The sequence below is a fragment of the Amblyomma mixtum genome, chromosome 2 (genome assembly GCF_055824585.1).
Source record: "Amblyomma mixtum isolate Tamu chromosome 2, ASM5582458v1, whole genome shotgun sequence".
Classification (NCBI taxonomy): Eukaryota; Metazoa; Arthropoda; class Arachnida; order Ixodida; family Ixodidae; genus Amblyomma; species Amblyomma mixtum.
The window spans coordinates 14578094-14605997 of record NC_143013.1 but is presented as its reverse complement, the minus strand read 5'-3'; the positions used below and the strand labels follow the sequence as shown (position 1 = coordinate 14605997).

Here is a 27904-nt window from a genome sequence, read left to right as displayed (position 1 = left end):
GCTGGGTTTCGTGATTTAGCCTGTTTTAGGGTTTTGGTCATGACTCTAAAGCGATACATTTAAAATTTATTAATTATAGAATCTGGAGTGCCAGGTTGTACAGTTTTACGCCGAAATTACGACGGCATCTTTTACCGTTGCTTTTATTGTCCCCATGGTGCACGAAGAGCCAGCTAGGTGGCGATACGTTTTGTCTTGGTTTTGTTGCGGGAACTCGCGGTTGGCGCGCTTTGTGGATTTTACGCACATTTTCATGCTTGTTCGTCGGCGCTCCCTAAGGTATGTTTAATTTGCCAGAAAACTTTTTGGAGATGAGAGCGCCTCTTACTCGTTTGATACTTGTTGCTGCGAACCAAAGGGACCCGTAACAGTAGCCTCGAGCAATGTGGTCCGAGTATGTATCCGACCGCAGTAAGTCCGGTGACCGGAGATCGGGTTCTGGCGGGTATAAAGTGAATATCAGATATAGTTATGCCCCAGAACGCTCTTTTGCAGGATAAATTTTTTTCCCTTGTTTTAGGAATGAAGTGCAATGTACCAGAAATATCTTGGCACAACCGAGATCCCATCTTAAGCATCGACTTCCAGCCGTCAAATGACAAATGTAGGAGGCTGGCGACCTGCGGTACGGACACGCATATCTTGGTACGTTTCCGTTTATTTACCGTTATTTTCTGTCTTCGTCACTCAGCACCAGAAGCAGTGATATCACTCGAAAGAATGCTGGACCATTTATTTTTCTTTCCTGCATGTTATGAGGACGTGTCCTCATACGTCCCCGGCCAAATAAATTGGTAACCTAAATGGCAGTAAACGCTATGGCCAATGGCAATTTTGTAGATGCCGGATAGTATCTGTCTGTCAACCATATTCGTTTTGTTTTTTGCTTTGTTATCGAGTCTTACGTAGTGACCTCACGTTAAGGTTTCGTTCATGCAGAGGTTGAAATAGTCGACTTATAACCATATCAGTTTGTCTTCGGCACTGTGTTCTGTTTATGTGGACTGTTTGTTACCAGCCGATCTGACACTTGTTGTCCTGTTTTTTTTTTGTTTTTTTTTCCTGTCTAGATATGGTTTGTAATAGTGCACCACAATGGAGAAACCAGCCTTGAATTTCGTTCAGACTTGAATAGGCATACGAAGACTGTCAACACTGTACGATTCTCGCATAATGGTAAGCGGTATATATCCCTCATTTTTACAACAGTTTCTTGCGTGACTGGAAATACCTTAGTAAGCTTTCGTTTTCATTATGTTGCTTCCTGCTTCTTCAGGTGAATTGCTCGCATCAGGAGACGATGGTGAGTCATGGTTTTTGATTTGTCATCTGTGGCTTAAAGGGTGGGTCGCTGGCTTTAGAGAGGTGGACAGAGGAGGCTATCAGGCAGCAAAAGCAGCAGTTAGTTTTTGGCATTATAGCCGATGTAGGTCTGTGGCAGCTTCTGTAACTTAATAATTGCACATGACTACTGCCACTCTTCACACAACACATTTGCCTCCTCTACATCCTCCATTTTCTTTACATTGTTAAGTAAAACGCTTTTATTTTTCTGCAATTAATTTTTAACACAGTTTACGGGGCTAAATTTGCTTCCCAAGGAGAGTATTTGCAGTGCTTGCCGAGTTTGTGTGTCCTACATCTGGTCTAACACATTCAGCCACCAAACTCCTTCAATGTATGCCATTACAGATGCGAATGTAATCATCTGGAAACAAGTGGACAAGAGTCCTAGTGTAGACAAAACTTCCGGTGACCTGTATGACGAATGCATCGAAAACAAGGAGCACTGGGTAGCTCAGAAAGTTCTAAGGTGAGGCACTGCAACAGGGAAGGGTGTTGCCGCTAAGCTTGCTCACGCACCCGTGTCTTCCACAATACCAGGGGCCACATTGATGACGTCTGTGACATCTGCTGGTCACCTGACAACACCTGGCTGCTATCTGGATCCGTAGACAATTCTGCCATCGTCTGGAATGTTGAGAAAGGTTTGCCATCTGCTGTGCAAATTTTTTTCAGTTTTTTTGCTTTTGTTTTTAATATGGAAGCAGAGCTGCTTGAACCTCCCCGGAGATCTAGCGTCAGTTGAAGTGAACCGGCCCGCCCAGTGAAGAGCCCCCACCCTCCATCGGCACAACCCAGCAGCCACTTCCCCACTGCAGCGCTCTATCCAGGGGCCTGTCCATTCACCCACTCACTGCTGCCCTTGGTCCGCGAGCCCCCACCACTCCTGCCCAATTTCACCCTACAGAAGCACTATTCACCACCAAACAGTCTACCATCCAGAAGTTTGACTCATCATAAACCCTCCTATCCCCGCCCTCTACTAGCCCTCCTCCCCACCAGTAGAAGCCCATGCAACAGTGGAATGAAAAAATTTGGAGGACGCTTAAGCTTAGCCTTTAATAGTGGAACGCAACAGCATGTTGCAGTGCTACTAGGGAGTCCATGGCACTCCAGTGCTCATTTGACGGGATGCCTTGCATGTTGGACAAACTGAAAATTGTTTTTTTGAGGAAAGGAGGTGATGCAGTAACAGTCTCACTTATCTTGGTGGACACAGAACTGATTCTTTATACGCAGCCCCCGATTATAAGTTAGGTTGGCGGTTCGAATCCCTGCCACATCTTAGGCTCTAACTGAACTAGTAAGTTTATGCGGCACGAAACGCTGAATTGTATGACATTACCCGGATCATTCTGTGACAATTTTTACGCAGCCCCTGATTATTTCCGACACGCGGTGCTGACTACTACTATGACGCCGACGGCTTTTTGACCAAACGAGCTGTATACGCTGTCGCGTAAAAACTGCAGTTAAATGTAATTCAAAGACTCAGTGGGAAAGCCAGCTGCCCCCAGAAGCCCCACCCACCAGAGCCACCTTTCTACCCCACTCCTGACCCTTAGCATAAGGGCTGCCCACCCACCTACCGCCATCTTCTACTCACCTTGCCCCCTAGAAAAATTTTGCCGCGTGTGTGAAGCCTCGGCTTATAGTAAAAGGCATCAAGGAATCATCGAGGGTAAATCCTACTGTTTTCGCAGAATTGTTGCATCAGATGTTTGATCGTTCCGTAATATTTTGTCTTAGAGTCTACACTCTGCTATCAGCTAGTAGGAACAGAGACTGTATCAAAAATTGAACTGCCTCTCAGGTATATTTTTGAAGTGAAAACGAATTCCCGGCTAAAAAAGAGCAGCACAAACTAAAACATTAGAGCAGCGTCAGGGGCTGCAGTCAAGCTCTTTTCAAAGCAAACTAGATTCATGGAATAGATTGTCTTCCGTTGTTGATTGCTTCAACTGGATGCAACATGAAAGGTGCTTTAACGGAGTGTGCGGGCAAGGAATACTGAGGTAGCTAGCTTTATGTGCAGTAAGCAGTACTGTACTGTTCTTTTAATGTAGTATTTTATTGTGAGACTGAATGGTGAACAATTTTGTCTAATTCGAAAGCAAATAGACTGTCACTAGCATGCAGTGTAAGGTGCATGAATGTTTTGCTTCTCCTCTAACAACCATTTAGGAGAAAAAGGGAGAACAAAAACAATTAATGGAGGCTCTCCTTATCTGACACGAAGGGCATGTTACACTGTAGCATTAGGAGGCTGCTGTGTGCGGGCTTTTGTGGGCCAGTGTGGTATACCCTTCAAACGTTGTTCGCAGCCAAAAAGGTATCCCTGCTGAACGACAACAAGGGCTTTGTACAGGGAGTTACTTGGGACCCAAGGGACGCCTACTTTGCTACTCTCAGCTCAGACAGGTGTGTGTCTCGCAATTGATTTATTTGTGTTTATTTTATTTGTATTTATTAATACTGTTGGCACAGGACATGACAGGAGTTGCAGTTTTGCAAACACGCGTAACTTCGAAACTATTTCCATCTGTAATATAAACATAGGCAAAGGAAATGAGTTAAATATTTGTACATTAGAAACATTTGACGTAAATCAAAACATGTAATGTGACATAACTGTTGCATCAAGAATTTAAAGGTGCCCACAAATCAGAAAAAAAAAAACAAACTAAATACACAAATCATTACACTAAGTCTAAAATGGGATTGTGAAGCTAGAGAAAGGTGGCCATAGCCAAAGTAACAAAAATGTATGCAACTGTAATTGAAACTTCATGGTAGGAACAGTTGTACGGTTTTGCAATTTCTCAGTTGCATAGAAAGTTGTACGTTAGGTACAGAATCAGGATCTCTTTTTCTTAGATTCCATTAAAACAAGAATTGTTGCTGTAGTAACCGGCATAAAGTGACCAATTGTGCTCTTCTTTTCCTTCTAGGTCATTGCGCATATTCAAAGTCAGCAACAAGAAAGTCGCCTACAAGGTCCTAAAAGCAGTCATTCCTCATGAAGGGTTGAGTGACAAGGCAAGCTTTCAATTTCATTGTTGTGGTATCAATGCAATGGCAACTCGTATTTTTGAAAAATTTTAAATCTATTACAAGTGCGTGGAATGGAAGGTTAATCAATTCAGTACCGTGTGTGATGCTAAAGGCGGGTCCAGGCTTTTTGAAGTAGGGGTTGGCTTATCAGGAATTGTCGTGATGGACTAATTAAAGGGGCCGTAAATTCCTGTTGTTCACTTTTAGCTGTATAGGATTTTTGCGAAATTTTTTAGAGCTCGGTGAAAGACTGGATGCAAAGGAAAAGAATGACGCTAACAAGGCGGTCAGAAAAAGGGGAAACGCAGTTACTGTCATGTCAGGTCCTGTTAGTTACAGAGAAGCTCCCACTATCCTTGAATTGAACTGACATCTGTTTCTGCTTTCAAACGTATTGATATATCTGTTGTAAATGTTTATAGCACAAGTTTTATAATATTCACTTTTGCACTACTATCAGCCACGATTAAGTATACAAAAAGAAGGGTTAGCTGTCATCACACAGCCAACATTTCTGTATTTGATGCTCCAACCAGGAAGCATTGTATGAAATGGACGTGTTCATTTCATAGTTCCAGAATACAGACCTGCTTGGCAAATACAGTAAAACCTTGTTGATATGTTTTTAAAAAAAATGTGGTAAGAAACATATTCGAAAAAGCATCACGAAACCAAACCACCCAATTTTGAAAAATGTAACTGATGAATGAGGTAACAAAGCATTCAGTTGATATTTTCACTTTATAAAAATCTTGATTAGCATTCCTAGGCACAAGGTTTGAGCAGCTTCTTTTCTGGTGTTAACAGAATTCAGTCCGCATTTGCGTTGTTCTTGGCAGGGAAGAAACTCCACAACAGATCTGGTCCACTTGCAGCAATGGCAAAATTAGCGGTCTCTTCCTTGTTTACCAATGCTTCACCCCCTTGCATAAATGTGTTGCGAAAAATCTGCCACGCGACTGACTGTCGCAGCATTTATTTCTCTGCGTTCCCCAGACCAGGACTGCTCATATGTCAGCGCGTCCGTGTGGTTCAGGTGCTTTGCCCCCTTTCCCTAAGGTGCTTATTCCTTTCCTGTCACGTCTTTGCCGGAACGGCCCACACATATGTAAATGAGTTGTTCTTTGCCTCTTTGCACTGAAGTACTGCAGAAAAGCCAATGTGGCAAGTGACTGCCGCTGCATTACAGCTTTTCAGTCACATGCTCCCAGGTTCAGCACACTCGTATGTTTGCACACGTGCATTTGGTCGCTGAGCATAATATATGACCAGAATTTGTCGAATTTTGAATGTAGTAGCTGGAAAATTGTGCTACCCAGGGAACGTATTAACCATGGGACATTTTTACTGCCGGCAGTATTGAGCCCATTGACTGGGAACATATCAGTGAGGTTTCTTTACTCTATGTATTTCGCAGAACCCTTTCCATGGTGTGATGAATTTCTGGCTACTTAATGCTGCTGAAAAAAAAAGGCAAAAGACTGTGTTTGTCACAGTCTGCGTTTACATTTGTTTCCAGATTGATACTGCATGCCACCCGATGTTTTTTGTGCATTCTGAAAGTAGCTGAGCTGTTGAATGTGTGCTGGAGACCTGATTGACAGGCTTGACCTTCTTATTCATGTTTTCATTTGTTTCTTTTTTGTTTCCTTACAGGACAAAGCAACTAGACTTTTTTACGATGACACACTCAAATCATATTGCCGGCGGTTGGCATTTTCCCCTGATGGTGAACTGCTGGTCACACCTTGCGGTATAATCGAACAAGACAGTGGCAGGGTGGTCAACACAGTCTACATCTTTGCCCGCAGCGATCTCTCGGAGTAAGTTTGAATCTCTTGTATATTTTGGAGCAATCTACACTTTACTGTGAACTGTTTAGAGCACTTTGGTAATTTGAATAGAATATACAGTAGACTCCAATTAAGACGAATTTTCGGATGCGACGAACAATGCCAGACCATTCGATTGTTTTCGTAACATAAAAAAAGGCGCCTTAAAGTGAATTGTTTCGCATGTCCTCTGGTTAAGACAAACTTTTGCATCAACTGCAAACCACAGCAACCCCTTGCAGTGGCACTGTCAAGGAAAGCAAAAAAATAGAAATGAAATGCTTTTACGCAACAAAAGCGCACCCCCACGAGATGGCTGCCGCGCAGCTTCGCACAAAATTGTGAAAAGCTGTATTACCGTCTTATGGGAGCTTTTCATGCCGGTGCAGAAAATGCAGGGCACCATTGCGCCTGCACTGGCGAGGAGCTCTGACTTGGTTAGATCTTAGTGTCATGCACATCACGAGCCGCACATTGTCTCCCTCAGACTGTGACAAGCATATGCACAAAGTGCACCGACTTATTGACTTGGGGCTAAAAAACTCCACGGTCACATTTTCAACTAATGTGGCATCACAACATGCATTATCGCGGCCCAGAGATGGCCAGATATCGGTGCCGCACACATTGCCTGTGGCATACAGAAAGGCGCATGGTATGATTGCTCGTGGAGCTGGTAACAGCTGGGTTGCAGGAGCAACATAAAGAGTGAGACACACGGCTACCCTGCTGGTCATGTTCAGACCACTCGGAGTAGGGTGGAAAGCAAAAATCTGAAAAAATGGCCACACAAATAGCAGCCATTGTGAGATGCAGTGAGAAAAAAAAGGGACGATGAAAAAGGTGTACTAGACCAATGCTGTTTTCAACTAGAATAATGTGAGCTTATTCCATGCTCTTGGTCTTCATCTCACTTGATGCATAGTGCAGTACTGTATTTGCAATTAGCCTTTTTCTGAATGGCTACTTACTCATTTTTTTCACGTTAGATGTATAAATGAACACATCTAGCATGTTCACATATCTTTTTTTAGGAGCACTTCTGTTCGCGGTCGCTGCGAAAGTTCGTCTTGACCAAATCATATGGGAAACAGTTCGTCTTAAGCGGATTTTTTTTTTTACATTGAATCGTATGAGGAACCAACCAACTGGTCTCACATTGTTCATCTTATCCGAGAATTCGTCTTAACCGTGTTTGTCTTAGTGGGAGTCTACTGTAGCTTGAAAGGATGACATTTCACGCTAGACTTTTCTCAGATGTGTTTTGGGACGTTGCCTTCACTATGTGTTCTCTTTGGCTTTTTTTTTTTTGTTGTTCAACTTGCTCTGTGTCATGATCGCACTTGTGTGCAACTTTCAAGCAATGTGTTACATGTGTTCAGGAAAGGTGTTGAACATTAATGATCAAGTAGTACAAAGATCAGCTCTGCTTTTTTGCTGAACTGATAGCACCTGCATGCAGCAAAACTCCTTTGCATGATTTTAAGATTTGTAGTCTAGGTCAGAAACGATGCCAAGGGAGATGATGGAGTCACACTTATTGCTCCACTTGATTGCAAATTTAATAGTTATTTAATCAAACAGCTGCTCAGCACTATGTGAAATTAATAAAAAATATCTTGCAGGCCAGCCTACTACTTGCCAATTGGCGAAAAACCAAGCTTGGTTATACGCTTCTGCCCGGTTTTTTTCAAGCTGCAAACATCAGTTGCAGATAATGGTAAGCAACCCCATTTTGATTTTATAGATTGTGGACCAGTAACATGCTGCTAAAAATCCTTCTTCATCACTCATATATAGCCATATACTTGGCTCATAGCAGATTAAGTTGGTTTTTAGTTGACGGGGCACAGAAAGTACTTAAGTACTTAAGTAATCCAGTAAAGTATCTAATCCTTTCTGGAGCTGCTCCTCAGCACTTACTCTGCAAGAACTTCACTGAATCCTTAATGAGAACCTTTAAAACGTATTTAGCCAGGTGCTCCAATGAGCCTACAGTAAATGGCAAGTGACACCGCTTCTGTTGCGAAAACATTGTCTTCACTTGTTATGATAAATTGTACTCTGTGGCAACTTCATTAAGCTGAATACTCAATGAATAGTTGTTTAAGATCCAGCAGTTATACTGGCCTTGTTCCACGTATCAGTACCGCACTAATGTAAATCTTGGTTTGGTTTTACTCACAGATCAGAGCAGCATTGAAGACGTCGAAGAGCCCCTGATCAGGTAATTTAGCTCGGCTTATCCTCTCCTGCTACATGCCATTTCTTGTTTTCTTCTGCTAATTATTTCACGGCTGTTGTCTTTTTTTTTTTTTTTCAGCTTACCATACAGGATGGTGTTTGCTGTGGCCACACAGAAGGCCATTTTATTGTATGATACTCAGCATAGCACCCCTTTTGCCCACATCTCCAACATTCATTACACCAGGCTCAGCGATTTGACTTGGTATGTTAGGCTTGCATAAAATCCTCTCTATATATGTTTAAGATCCAGCAGTTATACTGGCCTTGTTCCACGTATCAGTACTGCACTAATGTAAATCTTGGTTTGGCACTTGCACGGAGATGCCGGGGTCTGTCTTATGAGTTTCGCATGGATAGACTGTGGGATACTGCCTAGTGCCAATTTAGGTTTATATCGTTTGCCACAAATCAATGCATGTGTTCTAATCCCGCATGTTTGTTCATTTGAAACAACATGCCACAAAGTAACTGATATATAATGGATACGTATCATTAAGTAAAAAAGAGGCATTTTTGCAGCAGTTTTGATCCGACAGGCACCATTTTTACCAATGGTACGGAGTCACACTGTTAACCTGGCCTGCTGATGTAATGAACTTTGAAGCACTGTTCTCAATACAATATAGCCTGATTGTTGTATTTATTCAATACTAGCAACTTTTTTCAACTTTTGAACAGAGGAACAGCTTCATGTTACGCAAATTTTTATTTAGTTTTCATGAATTTCGTCATTATGGCAGCAAATTACATTAAATCTTCATGACATTCATTGACTTGTTTATAGAGGAAAATTTTCCAAGAAATGGGCTCTGATAACTACATTTCAGTAGAGCATTACGCAGTTCTTAGAAAAGGGGTCACTTTGTGAACTTCAGAAGTGAATAAGTTCAGGCAGGTTGGTGATTCATGTTCAAGATGCAAATGTAGCTCTCAAACTATGATGGGGTTACGCTTTGATTCTCGTGGAATGTGCTGCTTGTAAGGCCAGGGTGATGAAAAGAAAGGTTTTAAAGATATTGTATTAATAAGATGACAAGATGAATATGGTTGTGAAACTGGAAATTTATACATATTGTGCAAAATTGTGATATTTAAATAGAACTAAGTAATCCACATTGGCCTCTTTTACAAAAGCATCCTTCAGGAGCCTGTCCATAACCTATGACAAAAGTAACAATCTTGTTAGTTGCGTTAACCTTACAAAATGGGATGAGGTGAGGCTTACTGATTGCTTCAGGCATCGCTCCATGTGACAAGAGCATGGTGATTTGCCATTATTACAGTCCACATTATTCCTTTAGTACTCACAAATGTTAGCAGGCCCAGTGTAAGCCACTCATTAACATGCTCAGACATTCACAATACTACAGGAGGAAAATATTACTTGTCTCTGCCCTCTCTCTCTCTCTTTCTGTGTGTGCATGTGGAGAGATAGAGACCTTTATTTCTATTTGATGCAGACTCTAAAAGCTGGTTTGGCTCTAAAGCAGCTTTGCATTGCATTTCATGAAGCTTGTGTTCATGGGAGAGAGACGTCAGGCTTACAGACTGGCTTTTGCTTCAGGTCTCCTGATGGCAGGGTCTTGGCTGCATCATCAACTGATGGATATTGCTCTTTGATTACGTTTGGCGATAAGGAGCTTGGTGAAGTTTACGATGGTCCCCTTCCGTACAAAGATATTGTCGAAAACAACAGGTATGTACGCTGCGTTTTACACTTTTCCTAGCACTTTTTAATGAATGGTCTTGGCTGCATAATGCGAGGTTTTTTTTCCCAGATTTTAGGATGTCAAATTTCCACCTCTTATTATATACGCGGATCTGAACAATTTCTGGCCAAAATCTGCAGTTGTGGTTTCACTATTCGAGCGCAATCATCATCGCGCATCCAGGGAGAGGAGGAGCTGTTCATTAAAAACTAAAGACATCCTAACAGAACAGAGAGTACAGCTAGTTTTTACTGCAAGTCTTGTGCAGTTTACTCTCAGATATTTGTTGGTTAGCCCTGCAAGCATTGACATATTTTATGTGAAGTAGGCAAGTAAATTAACCACATGTGCTAGTAAATAGAATTCAACACCCAATTCTAGCCCTGCAGGAAAATGTTCATAGCTATGTTCCAGCAATGCAGCTCTTAATATTTGCCAGCCACTTGATGCAATGACTCTCATTTGACCATCATTCTCTAAAATTTACACATCTGTCATGCTGAACAGCTTGTCTTCTATGGTCACTGACAGGTTTTTTTCTTGAAGTGTGGATAGGAAAAAATTTCGGATAATCGAATTGACAGACAATTATAATAGTAGTCGGTAATGCGAAATTTGAACGCAGCTCTTCAGCTGTGGCAGCCGTGGTGTGTTTCGCTGCTAGCTACCCTCCGGGATCTTCCTTTGGCAGCCGCCTTCCGGTTGTCCATTCCTTCGCTGTCGCCGTAGCTGGTGGAGTTTTGCTCTGCTAATACCTGCCAACATGAACCTGTCACATGCCATAACATGCTGTTTGTCGAGTGGCATGTGACGCCGAATAACTCAGAAACAGGCACCTAAGAGCTGTGCTCTGAAAATTTCCTCTGATATTTTTCAAAAGGCACCATTAAAATCCTTGCTGCTGAAAGCACTTCTGAAGCCCATCATAGTTGGCCCATCTACAGGCTAACTACGCACTTGACCATTTCAGGTGTATGGGCTGTGAACATTCTTCTTGGCCCTTCTTGAAAAAACATAATCATGCAGATTTTTGCACTATGATAAATTTTCATTTATAACAAGCAGTTTGTAGAATGGTTTGTGGAGCCAAATTTAATTGTGAAAGAAAAACAAATTTAAATCTGTGCACTATAGTATTAATCTCTGTATGTCGTGTCTGCATCTTGTGATAATCTTCTGTAGTACAGCATCATCATCAGCCCGACTACGCAGGGCAAAGGCCTCTCCCATGTCTCTGCACTGTAGCTGAGCTTCTGCACCAGGCCTTTCCTCATGAAATTCGCATCCAAAATGAGCTTAGCCACCTGGCTGGAGCCATGAATAATCGGGAAGTTTGACTGTTCTAGGCTCTCTGAAGGGAACGTCATGAGCTCTTCTTTTACTTCATGATAAGCAGACTTGCCAAAAGGGATAGACATGCCTATCTGACGACATTATGCAGCCCGCATGGTTACTGTAAATGGAAAAACAGGGTTATATGGCATACAGCAAGAACTTAAAAGTGGTCAAATGAGCATGTGAAGCAATAACAGCTCTTGCACCATGCAGCAATGTTTTAGATTGTGTATGCACTCACTCCTCCTAAGCTAATTCCAACCTCACCTCCGATTGCAGTGACTCTCCATCCGGGTCCAAGAGCAGCTCTCCTTCGGAACCAAAAAATAATGCAGCAAAGAAAAGGGAAAACAACATATTTAAATGCGGCAAAAGGAAAAGCAACAGCACGAAATTAATTGGAGCTGCGAAACTTGGTGCCAGTCCATCTAGTGGAAAGGTAAAAAATGAAGTTATCATCATCGATGACGGAGACGATGAATTGGCCAACAAAGCAACCCCAGAGCAGCTTCACAAGAACGGCAGAGCAGAGCTACGAGACAGGGAATGCAATGGGGTGCAGTCTGAACAGGGCCTGCAAGAAACTAGCGATCAGAGTGGCACAGCTTCCAAAACAGCAGAAACTTGCAAAGATGGAAATCATTACGCAGGTGGTGGTAATGCAGCACAAATGTGCGTCGAAGGTGGGCTGCTTGATGCAACTCCTCAGGTTTTGCGTGCCTTAGACCTGAAAGTGGGTCGTCCTAAAGAGAAACCCGCAAGCAAAGCTCAGCAGTCTGACAAAGTTGTTGAAGCAAAAACAGTGTGTGAAGATGTACATGTCCATGCAAGCAGTCAGGATCATGAAATGGCAGTGTGTGAAAAGAACGAGGACCAGAAGTCTCCAGCATCAAGTGGCGCAAGTCTAGAACCTGACAAGCAGGCAGACCATCCAAAGAAAGCACCCAGGAGGGTTCAGTTGGTTACACTGAGTACAAAAAAGTCGTAACCGGGTAGCCGACTAAGGTAAAGTTGCAAATGGAAGCTGAATAAGGGAGTGGTGAATGGAAAAAAATACTTGGATTCTCTCAAGGCCCAGTCCGTGGGAAATGAGCAGAGTAATCATTCCCAAATCTCTTTCACTTGCAATCTCTTGTACATGACACTGTAACTTAAAATTTTAGCAACATCATGTAGCGCTGCCTATTAGTTTGCATTTTAAGCAGTCATTAAAATTTTCTTGTAATAAATTGTGTATTTTCGACATTTGGTAAGATTTTGACATACAAGCATTTATTATTCGCATCTGGGCTGCAGTTGTCTGGAAACCACATGTGGGCGTGGCAAAAATGTAGGCACACTTGGAGTGAAAGACTCAGTCCTTGCCCTCAGCAGTTGTCAGTTTTTCGTCTACAGCTTTCCTTAGGCTGTCAAAATTAGTCTTGAACTTCTGATAATCTTTCATGTCTTCCTTGATAACATCCACTGATTTTCTTAGCTCATCATAACGCTTCATTTTTTCACACACTGATGTGGATGATTCTTGCAGAGCCTGCATATTGGCTTTGAGTTCTTTCAGGTCTTTCATTGCATCTTCAAGAGTTCCTTCTTTCGCAGTGTTTTTTCCTGATAGTGATTCTTTCAGCTCACTTAACAGCTGAACATCCTTTTTGACTTCTGTTAAAGAGGCTTGCAACTCTGCCAACTCATTGGGTTTTTTTGAAGCTTCAATCTTTTCTGATATTGCAGCTTCAAAGCTGGCTTGTAGTTCTTCAGTCTTGCGATTGAAACGTTTGTTCAGTGTCTGCAAACTGACTTGCAGCCTACGAATGTCGTCATTTGTCGTTTGAAGGTTGGATAGCTGAGTAGTTATGTCATCCATTTTCTTGTCACTGTCACCACTCTTTGTTTCACTTTTCTCAAATTCTAGCATCTTTTCACGTATCTTGTTAAGGTCTTCAGACAGAAGATCAATGCGTTTGACTGCATCCTTAGTTAACTGGAGTGAATCTCTTATAAGGTCATAGTCTTCAAGTTTTATCTTTAGGCCAGATATTTCAGCAGCTATCTGAGTGAATTCATTTTTATCCTTTGTGTCTTCCACTGAAGTCTTCAGTTGGGCTATGCTGTCATCAGTTTTCTGCATTGTTTCTTGTAGAAGTTTGATTTCTGCAGCACATTTTTCAAGGTCTGTGCGGTATTCCTCAACACGTGCATTGTCGCCTTTGGCTAAATCACCAGCATCCTTCATTGCTGTTTTCATAGTGGCCAAATCAGACATTATCCCATCAACTTTGTCATGAAGTGCACTGTATTTGTCCAGGTCATGTTTGATGGTTGTCAGGTCATTAACAACCTGCTCCATGTCCTTGTGCTTTACAGTGGACTTCAGTTCATCAATTACCACCACACACTTCTTCAGCATCTCAACTTGCTGAGTAAAAGCTTTCTTCTTGTCACCAGAGCTTCCGGTTATATCCCCTAGTAAAGTTTCTTCAAAGTCATTGACAAACTCCATAACGTGCTTCATGTCCTGAATGGCTACAATTGAGCTCTTCATCTCGGCCACTGTGGTGCTCAACTTTGCATATCCTTCCATGCTGTCTTTCAGTGATTCCACATTCATGACGACATCTCCGATCCTCTGATCCATGGTGTCCTTCAGTGTTGCCAAGTCCTCGATGCTGGCCCCGTAGATCCTCATGTCTTCCTTAATTGCATCAAACTCTTCTGTCACATCTGCCATGTCTGCCTTCATCTGGCTCCGCAACCCTGAAATGGCATTGACTAGGACGCTGTTATCGCCCTTCTCGTTCCTCAATTTTTGCACATCTTTCTTGATGACCTCTAGGTCCCGGGTAGTCTCGTCTTTCATCGCCTGCATTTTAGCCGTCATCTTGCGCACTTCTTCAGACACCTTGTTCACCTTCTGTTGAAGCATGGCGACCTCTTCAAAGCGTGGTCCTTGCTGCACGACTACCGGTGGCTGCTGCGCCGCCTGAACATGCTGAGCCATCATCTGGTGCTGCGCCATGGGCACTGGTTGCATGACAATTTGCGGAGGCATCGCTGGTGATGGCACAGTCTGCATTGTTGGGCTCTGCATTGCTCCCATGGCCGTGGGGTGCTCGCCTGCGGGCTTCTGCAGGGTGGCGGCGCGCGCCGGGGAACCTGCCTGAGAAGCGGGCGCGGCGACTCTCTTGCTGCCGTCACCCTTGGGGATGCGGGAACAGTCCTTGCGCGCGTGACCGGGCACCTCGTGTAGCTTGATCTTCTTGCCGCACATCTGACACTGAACGGCCTGGAACTCGCACTGCTTCAAGTGTTCCTTCATGCCCCGCAAGGTGTCCAGGAGCCGACAGCCGTTGCGTCGGTTCACGCACGCCACACGAAGCGACATCAGTAGGTCTGTGTTGTTGCGCTCGAATTTGGCCATGCTGGTCGCGGTCTCCACCTGCGTACAAGAAACGGTCTCAATCATGCGCGCCAAGGCAGTCATGGGCTGCGCATTAATTCGGATTTTGGTGGGGAGCGAGTCCATCCGGAAGAGCGTAAATGAAAATTGGTTTTTGAGGAAAGGTCCGGGAATGGCGCAGTGTCTCATCTTGGTGGACACCCGAACCGCGCCGTAAAAATAGGAGGAAGGTGGGAGTGAAAGAAGAAAGGTGCCGTAGTGGAGGGCTCCGGAATAATTTCGACCACCTGGGGACACTGACATCGCACAGCACATGGGCGCCTTTGAGTTTCGGCGCCTCCACCGAAACGTGGCCGCCGCGGGCGGGTTCCAACCCGGGAACCCCGGCTCACGCAGTTTTAACGGGAATACACGTGCTAAATCTGCGATGGCTCAGTGGTTAGTGCGCTCAGCTACTGAGCCGGAGGACGCGGGTTCTGTTATGGCCGTGGCGGTTGCGTTTCGATGGAGCCAAAACGCAAAAGGCACTCTTGTGCGATGTCAGAATCCCAGGTGGTCTGTCCGATGATGATGAAAAGCCTTTATTTAATAAAAGAGGTGAGGCTCTTTTAAAGAGCCCCGGGACCCCATTGGTCGAAGCCGCCAGCTTAGCCCTCTCGACCAAAGCCTTTCGGGCCTGAAGGTCCGAGCAGCCAAGCAGGGCCGCCTCCCATACCTCTCTGGTAGGGTTGGGGTGGGGGAGAGAGCTGAGTTGCGCTAGCAAGCCCAAAACATGTGGTAGGTGTCAAGCTCCGCTACGGCGTCCCATAGCCCATGTGCAGCGTCGGGACGGTAAATCACACAATGTGCAATTTTAAACCTTTTGCACGAACAGTTCGATAGCGACGGAGCCATAGTTTAAGGAAAATAATATTTAGGAAAAAACGCGCTGCAACTGCCTCACTTCTATGTGGACACAACCGAGCCGTATGGGAAGGGATGGAGGAGCGAGCGACAAAATTAGGGGTGAGAAAATTGTACTGATGCTTTGGTTTGGTTTATTGGCGTTTAACGTCCCAAAGCGACTGAGGCTATGAGAGACGCCGTAGTGAAGGGCTCCGGAAATTTCGACCACCTGGGGTTCTTTAACGTGCACTGCCATCGCACAGCACACGGGCCTCTAGAATTTCGCCTTCAAGAAATTCAGCCGCCGCGGCCGGGATCGAACCCGCAGCCGAGCGCCGTAACCACTGAGCCACCGCGGCGGGAAATTGTACTGATGCGGAGGAAATGCGATATTATTTTACTCTTCGATATTCCAATTTGGTCTACGCAAAATGTGTCACATTTATAGATCGCGGCGAGTCCTCGTAACAGTCGCCGTAGTGACACCGGCACATGGCTGTTTCAAACACGGCCACCGATGGGGCTTTGGAAACCCAGGTTACTTTTCTCGAGCAATGCGAGAAAAAAAAAATGGCTGGTGGTTTAGCATTGCTTAGAACGGTGGGCCACCCAAGTTTGGGTGTGTCCTAGGTTGGTTCAGAACGGGTCAACTCAGTTTTGAAATTTTGAGGGATGGGCCAGTTCCATTTTGAGACTAGGTCAAGCCTATCTTCCACCCGGGCTCACCCAAATTCACCGGCGGTCGAATTCGGCCCAGAACAATGGGCGTCCATCGAAACGTGTAGCGAAATTGCCAGGGTTTTAACTTTGTTCAACTTAATATAGTGTGAAAGCATTCCCAAATCGCCAAGGTCAAATTTTGGCAATGGCCTGGGCCAAATTTGGAGGTCGCCAGCGTGTCGGGCACGCTATTATGGTTGCACATCGATTTCGGTCTATATCGGCCAGGGTCGAATTTCGGGGGTGGCCTGGACCAAATGTGGAGGTCACTGTGGTGGTGGTGAAAAACATTTATGGGCAAATAAATTTTTTTACAGAAAGGTGATTAGGGTAGGACCCTATTGGCCCTTTCCCCTTACAATACTAGGTGGAGCTCCTATTCCGGTGCCCCATTGGCAAGCAACTCCGCCCGCGTCCGTTGAGCCAAAGCCTTTTGGCTCTTTAGGTCTTGACAGCCGAGCAGGGCCGCCTCCCAGTCCTCTCTGGTGGGGTTGGGGTTGGGGGGGATAGATGGGTTTGATTGACACGCCCAAACCATGTGGAAGGCGTCAGCCACCTCCCCACAGAACTGGCACGCGCCATCAAAGGATGTATTGAAATGTTTAAGCACCGCCGGGCACAGTACAGTGTTAGTAAGAATTTTGATGAGGAGGCGCTCGTCAGCGCGATCCAGACCCTTACAAGGGGCCGGGTAGCGCCGGTGCTCCTCCTTGTAGTAATCGGCGATTTGTTTGAATGTAAGGGCCAGATTGTCTGATTGGGAGTACCCTTCCAAGGACAGGGAGATAGCCCGGGGAGAGAGTGCGCGGGCGGCCTGATCGGCCTGTTCGTTTCCCTGGAGTCCCTGGTGACCGGGGGCCCAAATGAGGTTGCGTGGAGTTGGATCTTCGCATCGACAGCTATATTCCAGTATGCGCCAGGCAAGCGGGGGAGCCCAGCCCAACTCTTAGTTCCGACAGGCCCCTCGCTAGTCGGTGATGATGTTATAGCGCCCGGCGCTAAGATCGGCGTTACAGCGCGCGCTAGAAAAAGAATAAAGTCGGACAGCGCGTGCTCGTGGCGCACGCCCGGCACGGGCAGTCCGGAACTAGAAGCCTGCCACGCTGGTCGTCTCTGTCTGGTGCTCCGCTGCGACCCCGCTAATACCTCAACAGTGGTGACTCCGGCCTAAGACATGACCGACCCCAGCAACCTACCGCCCTCAGGCGGCCTTCCGCCTGACGCTACCTTGCGCCCACGGGACGTCGCAGCTCTCCAGCTCCGCCTACCAACATTCTGGCCCAAGTGTCCGCAGACCTGGTTCGCCCAAGTGGAAGCCGTCTTCCATCTGCACCACGTCACCTCGGAGGCATCTCGGTTTCGTCATTTGCTTTCCAACCTGCCTTCGGAGGTGGCTCAAGAGGTAGCGGACATCATCGCTGCACCCTTGGGCGATACCCCGTACCAGCGACTAAAGCAGGGCATCCTGGACCGCACCACGGCGTCAGAGAGTGCGCGCCTCCAGCAGCTGCTCACCTACGAAGAGCTTGGAGACCGCCGCCCCTCCCAGTTACTCAATAGCATGCGGCAGCTCCTGGGCGAAACCAATGCAGACCCGAACGGCGCACTGTTGCGGCAGCTCTTCCTACAACGCTTGCCGCAGTCCACCCGCCTCGTCTTGGCTGCTGCGGGCGACTTGACCCTTGACCGCCTCGCCCAACAAAGTGTTTTGACTTGGGATTTGCGAGAGCCAGAGCAATGGCAATCTCCTCCGCGTGTGTTGCGCTGTAGGCTTTGAAAGTGAGCCCGTTAACTGTGTGTTGTGTACGACTGCGGCCGTGTACCACCCCCCCCGTGGTGTGGGCCGGCAACGTCCACGTAATACACGTGTTCTTGGTTACCATAGTATCGCGCCAACGCTTCCGCGCGCGCCTGGCGACGACCGCTATGGTATTCTCTGGACATGCTGCGGGGAAGGGGTCGGACCCGGAGGGCGCGTCTCCAGGGTTCTGGCACTCTCTCTCTTTCCTCAATGTCGTAGTCATCTTTGATGTGTAGCCGGTCCAAGAGGCGGCGACCGGACGTGGTCTGTGCAAGACGCGTGTATTGGTTGACTAAGTGGGCTTCTCGAAGCTCCCGGAATGTGTTGACCACGCCCAAGGCCAGAAGCCTCTGGTTGGACGTGGCGACCGGGAGATCGAGAGCCCGCTTGATGACTTTCCGCAGGATGACCTCCAGTTGGTCATCATCGTGTTTGCGCAGGTGCAAGTAGGGAGTTGAGTAGAGGATTCTACTCGTTACGAAAGCATGGGCAAGCCGCAGTGCATCCTTGCTTCGTAATCCGCCCCGCTTGTTGGAGACCCGGCGGACCATGCGGCCCACCTGATCTCCCACCGTGCGAAGTTTGGCTTGGGTGGTGTCGACTCTGCGTTGGTGGTGTATGAAGAGGCCAAGGAGACAATTTCTTACATACCGTCAAGCCTATATACGCATACAAGATGCGGAACACGGGCCATACATCATCGGCTCGAGGGGAACACCTCAAGGCGCGGTCCTGTCTCCCCTGCTCTTCAATTTGGCAATGCTTCGTCTTCCCTCCAAATTGTCTTCTCTGCCCGGGATACATCACGCTCTTTATGCGGATGACATTACAATCTGGGCCACGCAACTGGGCCACATGGAGTCCTGCCTGCAAGCAGCGGCGACCCTAGTCGACGACTACGCGGGCTACTGCGGACTCCAGTGCGCCCCAGCTAAATCAGAATGTGTGCACTTACGTCCCTCCTCTCGGGACACAACTCCGCTTCGCATCAGTCTCCCCTCGGGACCGATCCGGGAGGCCAAGAAGGTCACTGTCGTGTTGGGCGCAGTCAACTATGGCTGGACATCGATTTTGGTAGTAAGGTGGAAAGTTGGGCGAGTTGAATCTTATTCATGATGAAGTTAGCGCCAAAAACGAGGACCAAAGCAGGAGAGAAGACGCAACACGAGCGCTTCAAGACACAATACGAGCGCTCGTGTTGTGTCTTCTCTCCTACTTTGTTCCTCGTTTTTGGCGCTAACTTCATCATGAATCGACTTTGGCCCAAATCGGCCAATGTCGAATTTTGGGGTTGGATGGGCCAAATTTTCGGAGTGGATCGCGGTCAAGTTCGAAGGCCATGCCATCGTGGTGGTTGTAGTGAACCTTGTAGATAAGGTACACCTTATGTAGCTTACAGTAACGCTATTGCTATGGTAGGAGAGAGAGGGACTTTAATGAATACAGGAGAGGTTGCTATGGTAGGCATCACAGGTTAATTCAAGGTCATCCGGAAACAGAGTGAAAGAAGACAGATGATTTGGTTTATCGGGTCTAACCTCCCAAAACGACTCGGGATATAAGAGACGCCGGGATGACGGGCTCCGGAAATTTCGAACACCTGGTTCTTAACGTGCACTGACATCATACAGTACATGGTCCTCTAGAATTTCGCCTTCATTCGACCGCCGCGGCCGGGATCGAGATAAAGACTACGGATTAATTTCAACCGCCTGAGGTTCTTTTAAACTGCACTGACATTGCGCAGCAATCAGGAGTCGCGCGTTTCACCTCAATCGAAGTATGGCCACCACGGACAGGATTTGGTTTCGTCGTCGGGATACGCAGCCGAACGCGTTAACCACTGAGCCACCTAACGTAAACATAGAACCCGATGCTTATGCAACACGCGACAATAACAGAGCAGCAGAAAACGACCAGCTGACTTCTGAACCTAACAAAAAGGCCGCCATAAAAAAACTGCCTTTTAAGTACGAGGTAGTACAAGGACGCACCTTGTCCAAGGGGCAGACGATGGTGGGGCCTTCCTCCTGCTGGCGGAAGCAGAAGCTGCAGAGGACATGCTTGCAGGCCACGCTGGCTATGGTGGGCGAGACGACGCCGCACAGCGAGCACAGCTTGATCTCCCGCGAGAAGGTGAGGAACTCGACGGGGGTCCAGTCCGGTATGCCCAGATCGTCGAAGCCGACCAGCATGCGCTTCTCGCTGACGCTCGCCATGGACGGCTCCGACCAGGCGTAGCGGGGACGTAGGCCCACCTTTTTCGCGGTCAGCGTGGCGGTCGGTCGGCAGCAGCAGCAGCCCGAAAGACGTGCCCCGGGGTCGAGGCGCGAGGACCCTGCAGACGAACGCGCATCGGAGCGCGTGCTTGCGACTGCCGCCGGTGCCTCTCGAGGCGCTACTGCGTTCTTCTTCACATTGATCGGCACGTGCTCTGTGACGTTTGAGGTGTGCCCGTCTCACTGAAACATTCGAAAATTACGGATTGCGCTTGTGTATTTGTACATATATAGTGTATATATGTGCATATATAGTGTATATTGCCGCCCTAGCCTTTCTTTCTCCCTGTCCTTTTATTCCCGCTAGCCGCAGTGCGTCAGGTTTCGATGGCAGATGCCGCGGCTAGCAACATCTGTTCCGTCCATTGTTATTTTTCTTAACAATAAATAGCCACTAATAACATCAACATTTGTCTGCTTGAGCGCGGAAATGCGAAAGCCTTTCCCTGTCCTCGCTTTCTCCCTCCATTTTCATTTTTTAAATATTTTCCTGAACTATTTGATTTTATTTGTTTTTAGGTGTTATTGCTTATTTTTCCTTAATCATTTATTTTATTTGTTTTCTTATTTTTAGTTTTCAATTACCGTCTAATTAGCGATGGTTAATTAGTGGTCTGTAATTAAATACTGATTAGTAGTGATGATTGAGGGTGTGGACACACTTTGTTCATGTAACCTGCAGACGCCACTCATGAGCTTTCGCATTAAAATTCCGCTGCTTTGTGAACGCTACAGTTGGCTATCAAGGGGGACGAGAGAGAGAGAGAAAAAACTTTATTTACACAGGAATTCGGGGCACGCCCCAGGGTCCCCGCACGACCCCACTGCACTCAAGTTCCGAAGGTCCATAACACTGGCAGCACGGCCGGTGGCGATGGTCTGCACGGCCGGGTCCTCCGAGCGCAGCAGGGTCTCCCAGTCCTCCCAGGTATTGAGGTTCTCTAGGTCCCACGGGGGAGGGTCCGCGGGGCAGAGGGAAAGGATGTGGAGGGAATAAGCGAAGGGTTCTGGGCATAGGGCGCATGCGGGAGTGGGAAAGGATGGATGATAGTGGGCTAGGTTAAGGGGTGAGGGGAGAGTGTGTGTCTGTAGTCTGCGCCAGAGTGTTGCGTGTTTGTTATCTAGGGAGGGGTGGGGCGGGGGGTAGAGCTGGCGTGAGGCTCTGTATGCCTGGGTCAGCTCACTGAATTAGTGTATGCCATGCGCTCCCTCGTAGAATCCCCGATCAGAGGCCACCTGAGCCCGGTTTGAAGAACCTCGGGCTAAAAGGTTGGCGGCCTCGTTTCCGGGATTCCCGGTGTGCGCAGGCACCCATATCAGCTCCACATGGCGGGGCGGGGGTGCATCGGGCGAGTCCAGTATGTCAAAAGCAGGGACATGAACTCGGCCTCGAGCAAAATTTTGTATCGCAGTTTTAGAGTCACTTAAAATATACCGGGCTTCCGTGCGAGTGATAGCAAGTGCAATGGCGGCTTCCTCTGCAGCCTCTGGGGACGTGTCTGGAGGGAGAGGTAGTGTGAGGAGGGTGGATGAAGAGTCCACCACAGCTGCTGTCGCTTCATCACCCGTGCAGGCAGCGTCCACCCATACGGCGTCCGGCTCGGAGCCGTACGCTCGATGGAGTGCCTTCGCTCGGGCTCTGCGGCGCTGCTCATGGTGGGACGGGTGCATATTCCTCGGGAGCGGCCTGATGAGAAGCTCCCGGTGAAGGGGTCGTGGGATGGCGAGGAGGGTTGGGTCGTTGGCCGGTATATTCTGATTCCGAGGGAGTCCAGGAAATACCGACCTGTGGAAGTTTGTGTGAGCCTGATGTATTGGACCTGTCGGTGGGCCTCCACCAGTTCCCCGATCGTGTTGTGGAGGCCCAGGCCTAGTAATCTGTCTGTGGGTGTGTTGAGGGGAAGATGAAGTGCTACCTTGAATGCCTTGCGAATCAAAGCATCCAAAGCGTTTATGTCATGTTTGGATAGTTGTAAGTATGGGGTAGTGTACAGCACACGGCTGAGGACAAAGGCATGAATGAGGCGACATAGGTCGCGCTCCTTCATGCCTCTTTGATGCCCCGAAACCCTGCGGATGAGGTGCGATATCGCGCCTACAACCTGCTTGAGTTTCTTGAGCTTACCAGTGCAGTGCGATGAGCAGCAACACCGGGGTTGTGTAAATGTCCTTCTTGGAAAATTAAGTACTTTGTTTAGCTCGAAGGGCAATTAGTAAGCAGCATAAGAAGCTATAACTATAAGCTCGACTGGTTTAATCAGCGCGTCTTGTACCTTGCACAACGTTGCATGGTTTTAGTGCCTTTAAGGTTGGGGAACTCGCGGTTCCTCAAAGCTCCGGAATATTTTCGACCACCTGGGGATCTTTAACTTCCACTGTCATCGCTCAGTACACGGGCGCCTTTGCGTTTCGCCTCCGTCGAAGCGCGGCCGGGTTCGAACCCGGATACTCCGGCTCAGTAGCCGAGCGCTCTAACCGCTGAGCCACCGTGGTGGTGGTGGTGACAACTTTTATTTGGTGAAATAGAGTTTGGGAGCCACAGAGTGGCCCCGCTACATGGTCGGCGTCCCTAGTCCGGAACACCGCATGACGAGGCCCCGTCTCTCGCCCGTTTCACCAGAGCCCTTAGGGGCTCAAGCGAGGAGCAGTTGAGGAGGGCAGTCTCCCATGCCTCTCTGGAAAGGGTAGGGGAAGGGGGGAGGTGGGGATTTTGAGTACATGCCCACACCATGTGGAAGATATTAGCGCGTGCAGTTGGTTTTAAGGAAGGGAAAATGGCGCAATGACTATCTCAGTTTTCTGGACACACCACTCGATCGTGGCATGCAGCAGACTGATTGATTGAAAACTTGTGGTCCGCCTGATCCGGCAGCCCACTGGCCGCAGCGTGGGCCCTGCGAACCAGTCCTCGTTGCTGGTCGGGGTCCTCGCTGTGCAGAATGGCCTCCCACTGCTCCAAATTGGGATTCGGAAGTTTATGGCAGGATTTAATTGGCATGCCCACACCCTGTGAAAAGCTGTAGCTTTTAAAATTTAACCATCTATCCACCCCTTCACGGCGCCGTTGAGGTGTCCACCGAGAAGTGGCACAGTTGCTGCGACTTTCTTTTCCTTAAAAAAGAAAGCAGTTTTCAGGATTTGATCCCTCGGACTCAGCAGCTAAATCTCTCTTAAGATTGTGGTGTAGGGCGATGACACTTATAGAAAGCCGATCTAAGTATACATGTTTTGTAAATTAGCATTACAGGTGGGAACTGTACTGTGTGTATTTCCATGCAAGTTATTACTTCTGTACTCACGCATGAATAATTGTTACGCATCATTACAAAGAAAACACGCACTCAAAAATTCAGGGGGCTCTTTGGCTCTCTAAAGTGCTGCAAGGCGAAAGCCTTTCCTGGCGCACTGTTTTGGCCACCGTTTATAAAGCTATAAACGATGGTTTTGGCATTGACTGCGAGTCTGTTTGCTGTACTAGTGCTTATTTGACTACACATAACAACTACGCACTCTGACTGCCTATTTTGGGTGCTTCTATAGCACGACTCTGTGTCTGCTTCGATGAGTTCAGTTGTATCGATGGCTCTGTTCGCAGTAATGAGGTATGTAATGTGGTCACCCACGGACGCCTTACGCCCCCTGTCGGAGCGGACGACAACTATTTTATTAGTTGTCGTCTGCTTCAAAAGGGGGCGTCAGGCATCCGTGGGTGACCTTAATACTGTGAATCCGCGCACTCTGACGTCATAACTGTTTCGAACAACCGAAAAGCGTGACACCTCTGCTGACAACCTTCTGTCGACAACGTTGAGGCATTAAAGGCTTTCGCCTTAAAAGTTAGGTGTCTATGCTTCTTGAGCGCTTTACGTGTAACGTCTGTCCGAAGTCTGTCTGGTTGGCTTACAGTACTGTAAAAAATTTTCAAAGTCCTTGACGTCTCCTTTTTTAGGAATTAAGGTGATGTTAGCGTTCTTCCAAGCTTCTGGTAAGCTCGAGGTCAAGGCATTGCGTACACATGGAGGCAGTTTGTTTAGCACAGTCTTCCCTCCGTCGGGAAAAGACCGATCAGCTTACTGTCCATTGCCTATAAGGTATTTACGAAGGTAATCGCTAATGGTCAGCACAACTTAAGGCTTCAATCAACCAAATTATCGGGTAGGCTTTTGTAAAGGGTACTGGACAATAGACCACATTCACACCATCAGTCAGGTGATCGAGAAATGCGCAGAGTATAACCATTTTCTATATGGAGCCTTTATGGATTACAAAAAGCATTTGACTCAGCCGAAACTCCAGTAGGTATTGCGGAATCGGGGTGTAAAAGAGCCTTGTGTAAAAATACTCTAACTATAAATACTCTAACAATACTCTAGAAATACTATAGCCAATATTTCATGACCAAGAATTTACCGACGTCCTTAGAAAAACTTAGCCGACCCAAACACGACGATAAACCTTAAAACAAAGAAATGTGTTGCAGATTTATTAGAGCTTGAAAGCTGGCAGCGCTGCATAAACAGTCACTTTGCAGTGAAGACCGTACCAAAGGCGCTCCGAACTGATGAAACTGGCGAGATCGTTGTTGTTGTGACTGAGAGAAGGATGAAAAGGAAATTGCACGGGCCTGCCTACTGGCTCGATCCGAGCCACCACCGCTGTGTCTTCGGACACCTATCACATGGTGTGGGCCTGCCCCTCCAACCCGGCCATTCCCCCTATCCCCAACCCAACCCGGGAGGACTGGGAGGCGACCCTGCTCGGCTGCCACGACTTACAGGCCCAACAAGCCTTGGTCGGGCGCGCCCGGGCGGCGGCTACCGCCACTGGGGTCCCAAACTAAGGACCTCCACCTAGTGTTTGTGAGGATCGGTCCCTTACGGGCCGATCCAAACACCTCCTGTTCTGAATAAATGTTTTCACCACCACCTGCCACGTGCAGACAGAGGAGAGTTAAAAGATAAGAGGAAAGAGAAAAAGGAAAGAAAAGACGCGCGTCGCAGCAACAACTGCGTCCGCCGGAGCGGATGCTGCTCAAAAAACAGATGAGCGGCCGAAGCCGCGCTCGCCGAAGCGAGAACAGATACACATCACATGGCGAGATCGAGACACTCGGCACACGTTATACACTGAAAGAGAATAAAATGTAGGAACCTGCACCACGCATCCTACTCGACTTGTTGTTGTTGCCTTTTTCGCTCTACTGTTCCTTTTCTTTCTCTCTTTCCCAGGCACACATGCACGCGCGCCTCTCCTGTTAGAAAGAAAGGGTGCAGAGATAAATTGGTAAATTGGTTTTTGAGGAAAGGAAATTCTCGGCGGACACCTGAACTGCGCCGTAAGGGAAGGGAGGAAGGTAGGAGTGAAAGAGAGAAAGAGGTGCCGTAGTGGAGGTCTCCGGAATAATTTCGACCACCTGGAGATCTTTAACGTGCACTGACATCGCACAGCAGACGGGCGCCTCTTGCGTTTCGCCTCCATCGAAGCGCGGCCGCCGCGGTCGGGTTGGAACCCGGGTACTCCGGCTCGGTAGACGAGTGCCTTAACACTGAGCCACCGCGGCGGGTAGAGATAAATTACCTGTTCGGGTGTGGTCTTCCTTCGGGGATTCTGTCGCCTCTTTTCCTTCGTCACAGCTTCAAATCCCGCTGTATTACTCAGTGGATTACCAACTCGCCCAAGCTTCAGTTTTAGTTTTATCCTGCTCGGGTAGTAAGGCGATAATTTCTATTATCTGGTTTTAACGTGTAGTAGAAGGAGCAGGGTGTCTCGTTTTCTTGCTATGATCTTCGAGTGTACTGCCTTTAGAAGCTTTTTAGTGAGTCTTGGTCTGCAGGAAACGTACACAGATGATTAAGATAGGTTTGGTTTGGTTTATGGGGTTTAACGTCCCAAAGCGACTAAGGCTATGAGAGACGCCGTAGTGGAGGGCTCCGGAAATTTCGACCACCTGGGGTTCTTTAACGTGCACTGACATCGCACAGTACACGGGCCTCTAGAATTTCTCCTCCAAAGAAATTCAGCCGCCGCGGCCGGGATCGAACCCGCGTCTTTCGGGTCAGTAGCCGAGCACCATAACCACTGAGCCACCGCGGCGGCAGGTGATTAAGATAGGTACAACGGGTGGAGTGCCGTTGTAAATACGGCGGACAGCGCCCATACACTGTAAACAAAAATATACCCAAAAGGGAGTACAAATGGTGGCGGCCACCCTTTTTACTCCATTTGTGAAAACATTTGCTCCATCAGTGGGGAGTAAAAAGGTGGACTGTCCTCCATTTTACTCCCATGAGGGAATAATGGAGTAAAAATGAGGATTTACCAGCATTTACTCCAGTCTAGAAAGGGAGTTAATTGTGCCAAATACTCCAGCAGTGCCGAAATGGAGTAAAAAAAACACCATTTTGTGCAATCCGCCCCCAGCCTAGAGTCTCGTCTGCTTCTGGGCAGTTGTCGGATAACGGCGGTGAGTGACGACCGCTTGGTTACCATCGTCGCTGGATCTCTGCTGACTTCTGCTCCTTCACGGGCGCCTACCGCGGTACAAGATATCGACTTGTCGCCGTTTTCCGCTACAGTACATTACATAATTGAATTGCTCCTGTGAAGCCTCCAGTGCTCTAACGATGCCCGACTTTCCTTTGTTTGCGTCGCCACCCCGTTACAGCCTCCGCTTAGGCCTAATTCTCGCAGGCTTTTTTCAGTGTGGTTCTCGCAATGAGTTGCAGCAGATTATGTGTTGCATGAACATGGAACTGTGATAGAGCCTAGTGTCAACCCTGAGCTCTTGATTGAGCTCATGAGGCCACATTTTTCCTCAGCCATGTTTAAAATCCAAGCCTTAATGAAGTGAATATGAAAGCAAACACTGTTATTCCAAACTACCATCAGGTGTATTTTCATCTTTTCTGCTCTGGTTTTGAGTCAAATATAGCGTGGTGCATGACCGTGAAAATTACTCAGCGTCTCCTTTTCAGTTTTTAACTACTGATTATAATGTTACATCCCTTTATCTACGAACATTGCCAACCAAACGAGCTCGTACAGCAAAAGGAGACGACAAGCAGACGACTCCTGCCGCCTACGCCGCCGCTGGGCTAGCAGACGGCGGAAAGAATGCGTGACGCGGGGTCACATTAGGGCAACGCAGTTTCCCAAGTTGGGTTGCCGGCGGTCCGCAGAGCTACTGCCTGTTTCCGCCGCTGTCACTGCTGTAAGGAGGAGCCTGAATGAGGATAAATAAACATGACGCCATTTTTGGGCTCCATTTCAGTGGGTAGTAAAAAAATTTACTCCGAAATAACTCC

General features: G+C 47.5%; 2 protein-coding genes across 4 annotated transcripts; one reads left to right on the top strand and one right to left on the bottom strand.

Moving 5' to 3' along the window:
• The first annotated feature begins 45 nt into the window (after positions 1 to 45).
• Positions 46 to 12784, top strand: Caf1-105 (chromatin assembly factor 1, p105 subunit). 3 transcript variants are annotated; one of them, XM_089570577.1, is made up of 14 exons: positions 46 to 279; positions 496 to 645; positions 1071 to 1176; positions 1277 to 1303; positions 1693 to 1813; positions 1885 to 1988; positions 3669 to 3765; positions 4296 to 4383; positions 6055 to 6221; positions 7856 to 7950; positions 8418 to 8457; positions 8554 to 8679; positions 10042 to 10173; positions 11801 to 12784. In XM_089570577.1, the coding sequence occupies exons 2-14, from the start codon at positions 523 to 525 to the stop codon at positions 12507 to 12509; spliced, it is 1935 nt and encodes a 644-aa protein (XP_089426703.1). In that variant the 5' UTR covers positions 46 to 279; positions 496 to 522; the 3' UTR covers positions 12510 to 12784. The 3 variants fall into 3 exon arrangements, with proteins under 3 accessions (XP_089426703.1, XP_089426701.1, XP_089426704.1); XM_089570575.1 differs by having other exon boundaries at positions 48 to 279; positions 521 to 645; positions 11801 to 12782; XM_089570578.1 differs by lacking the exon at positions 46 to 279 and adding an exon at positions 311 to 452 and having other exon boundaries at positions 521 to 645.
• LOC149358491 (uncharacterized) lies at positions 12544 to 20731 on the bottom strand. The gene is made up of 2 exons (XM_089570574.1): positions 20316 to 20731; positions 12544 to 14954 (listed from the first exon to the last, which is right to left on the bottom strand). Exons 1-2 carry the CDS (start codon positions 20538 to 20540, stop codon positions 12876 to 12878), a joined length of 2304 nt encoding a protein of 767 aa, XP_089426700.1. The 5' UTR covers positions 20541 to 20731; the 3' UTR covers positions 12544 to 12875.
• Positions 20732 to 27904: the final 7173 nt, after the last annotated feature.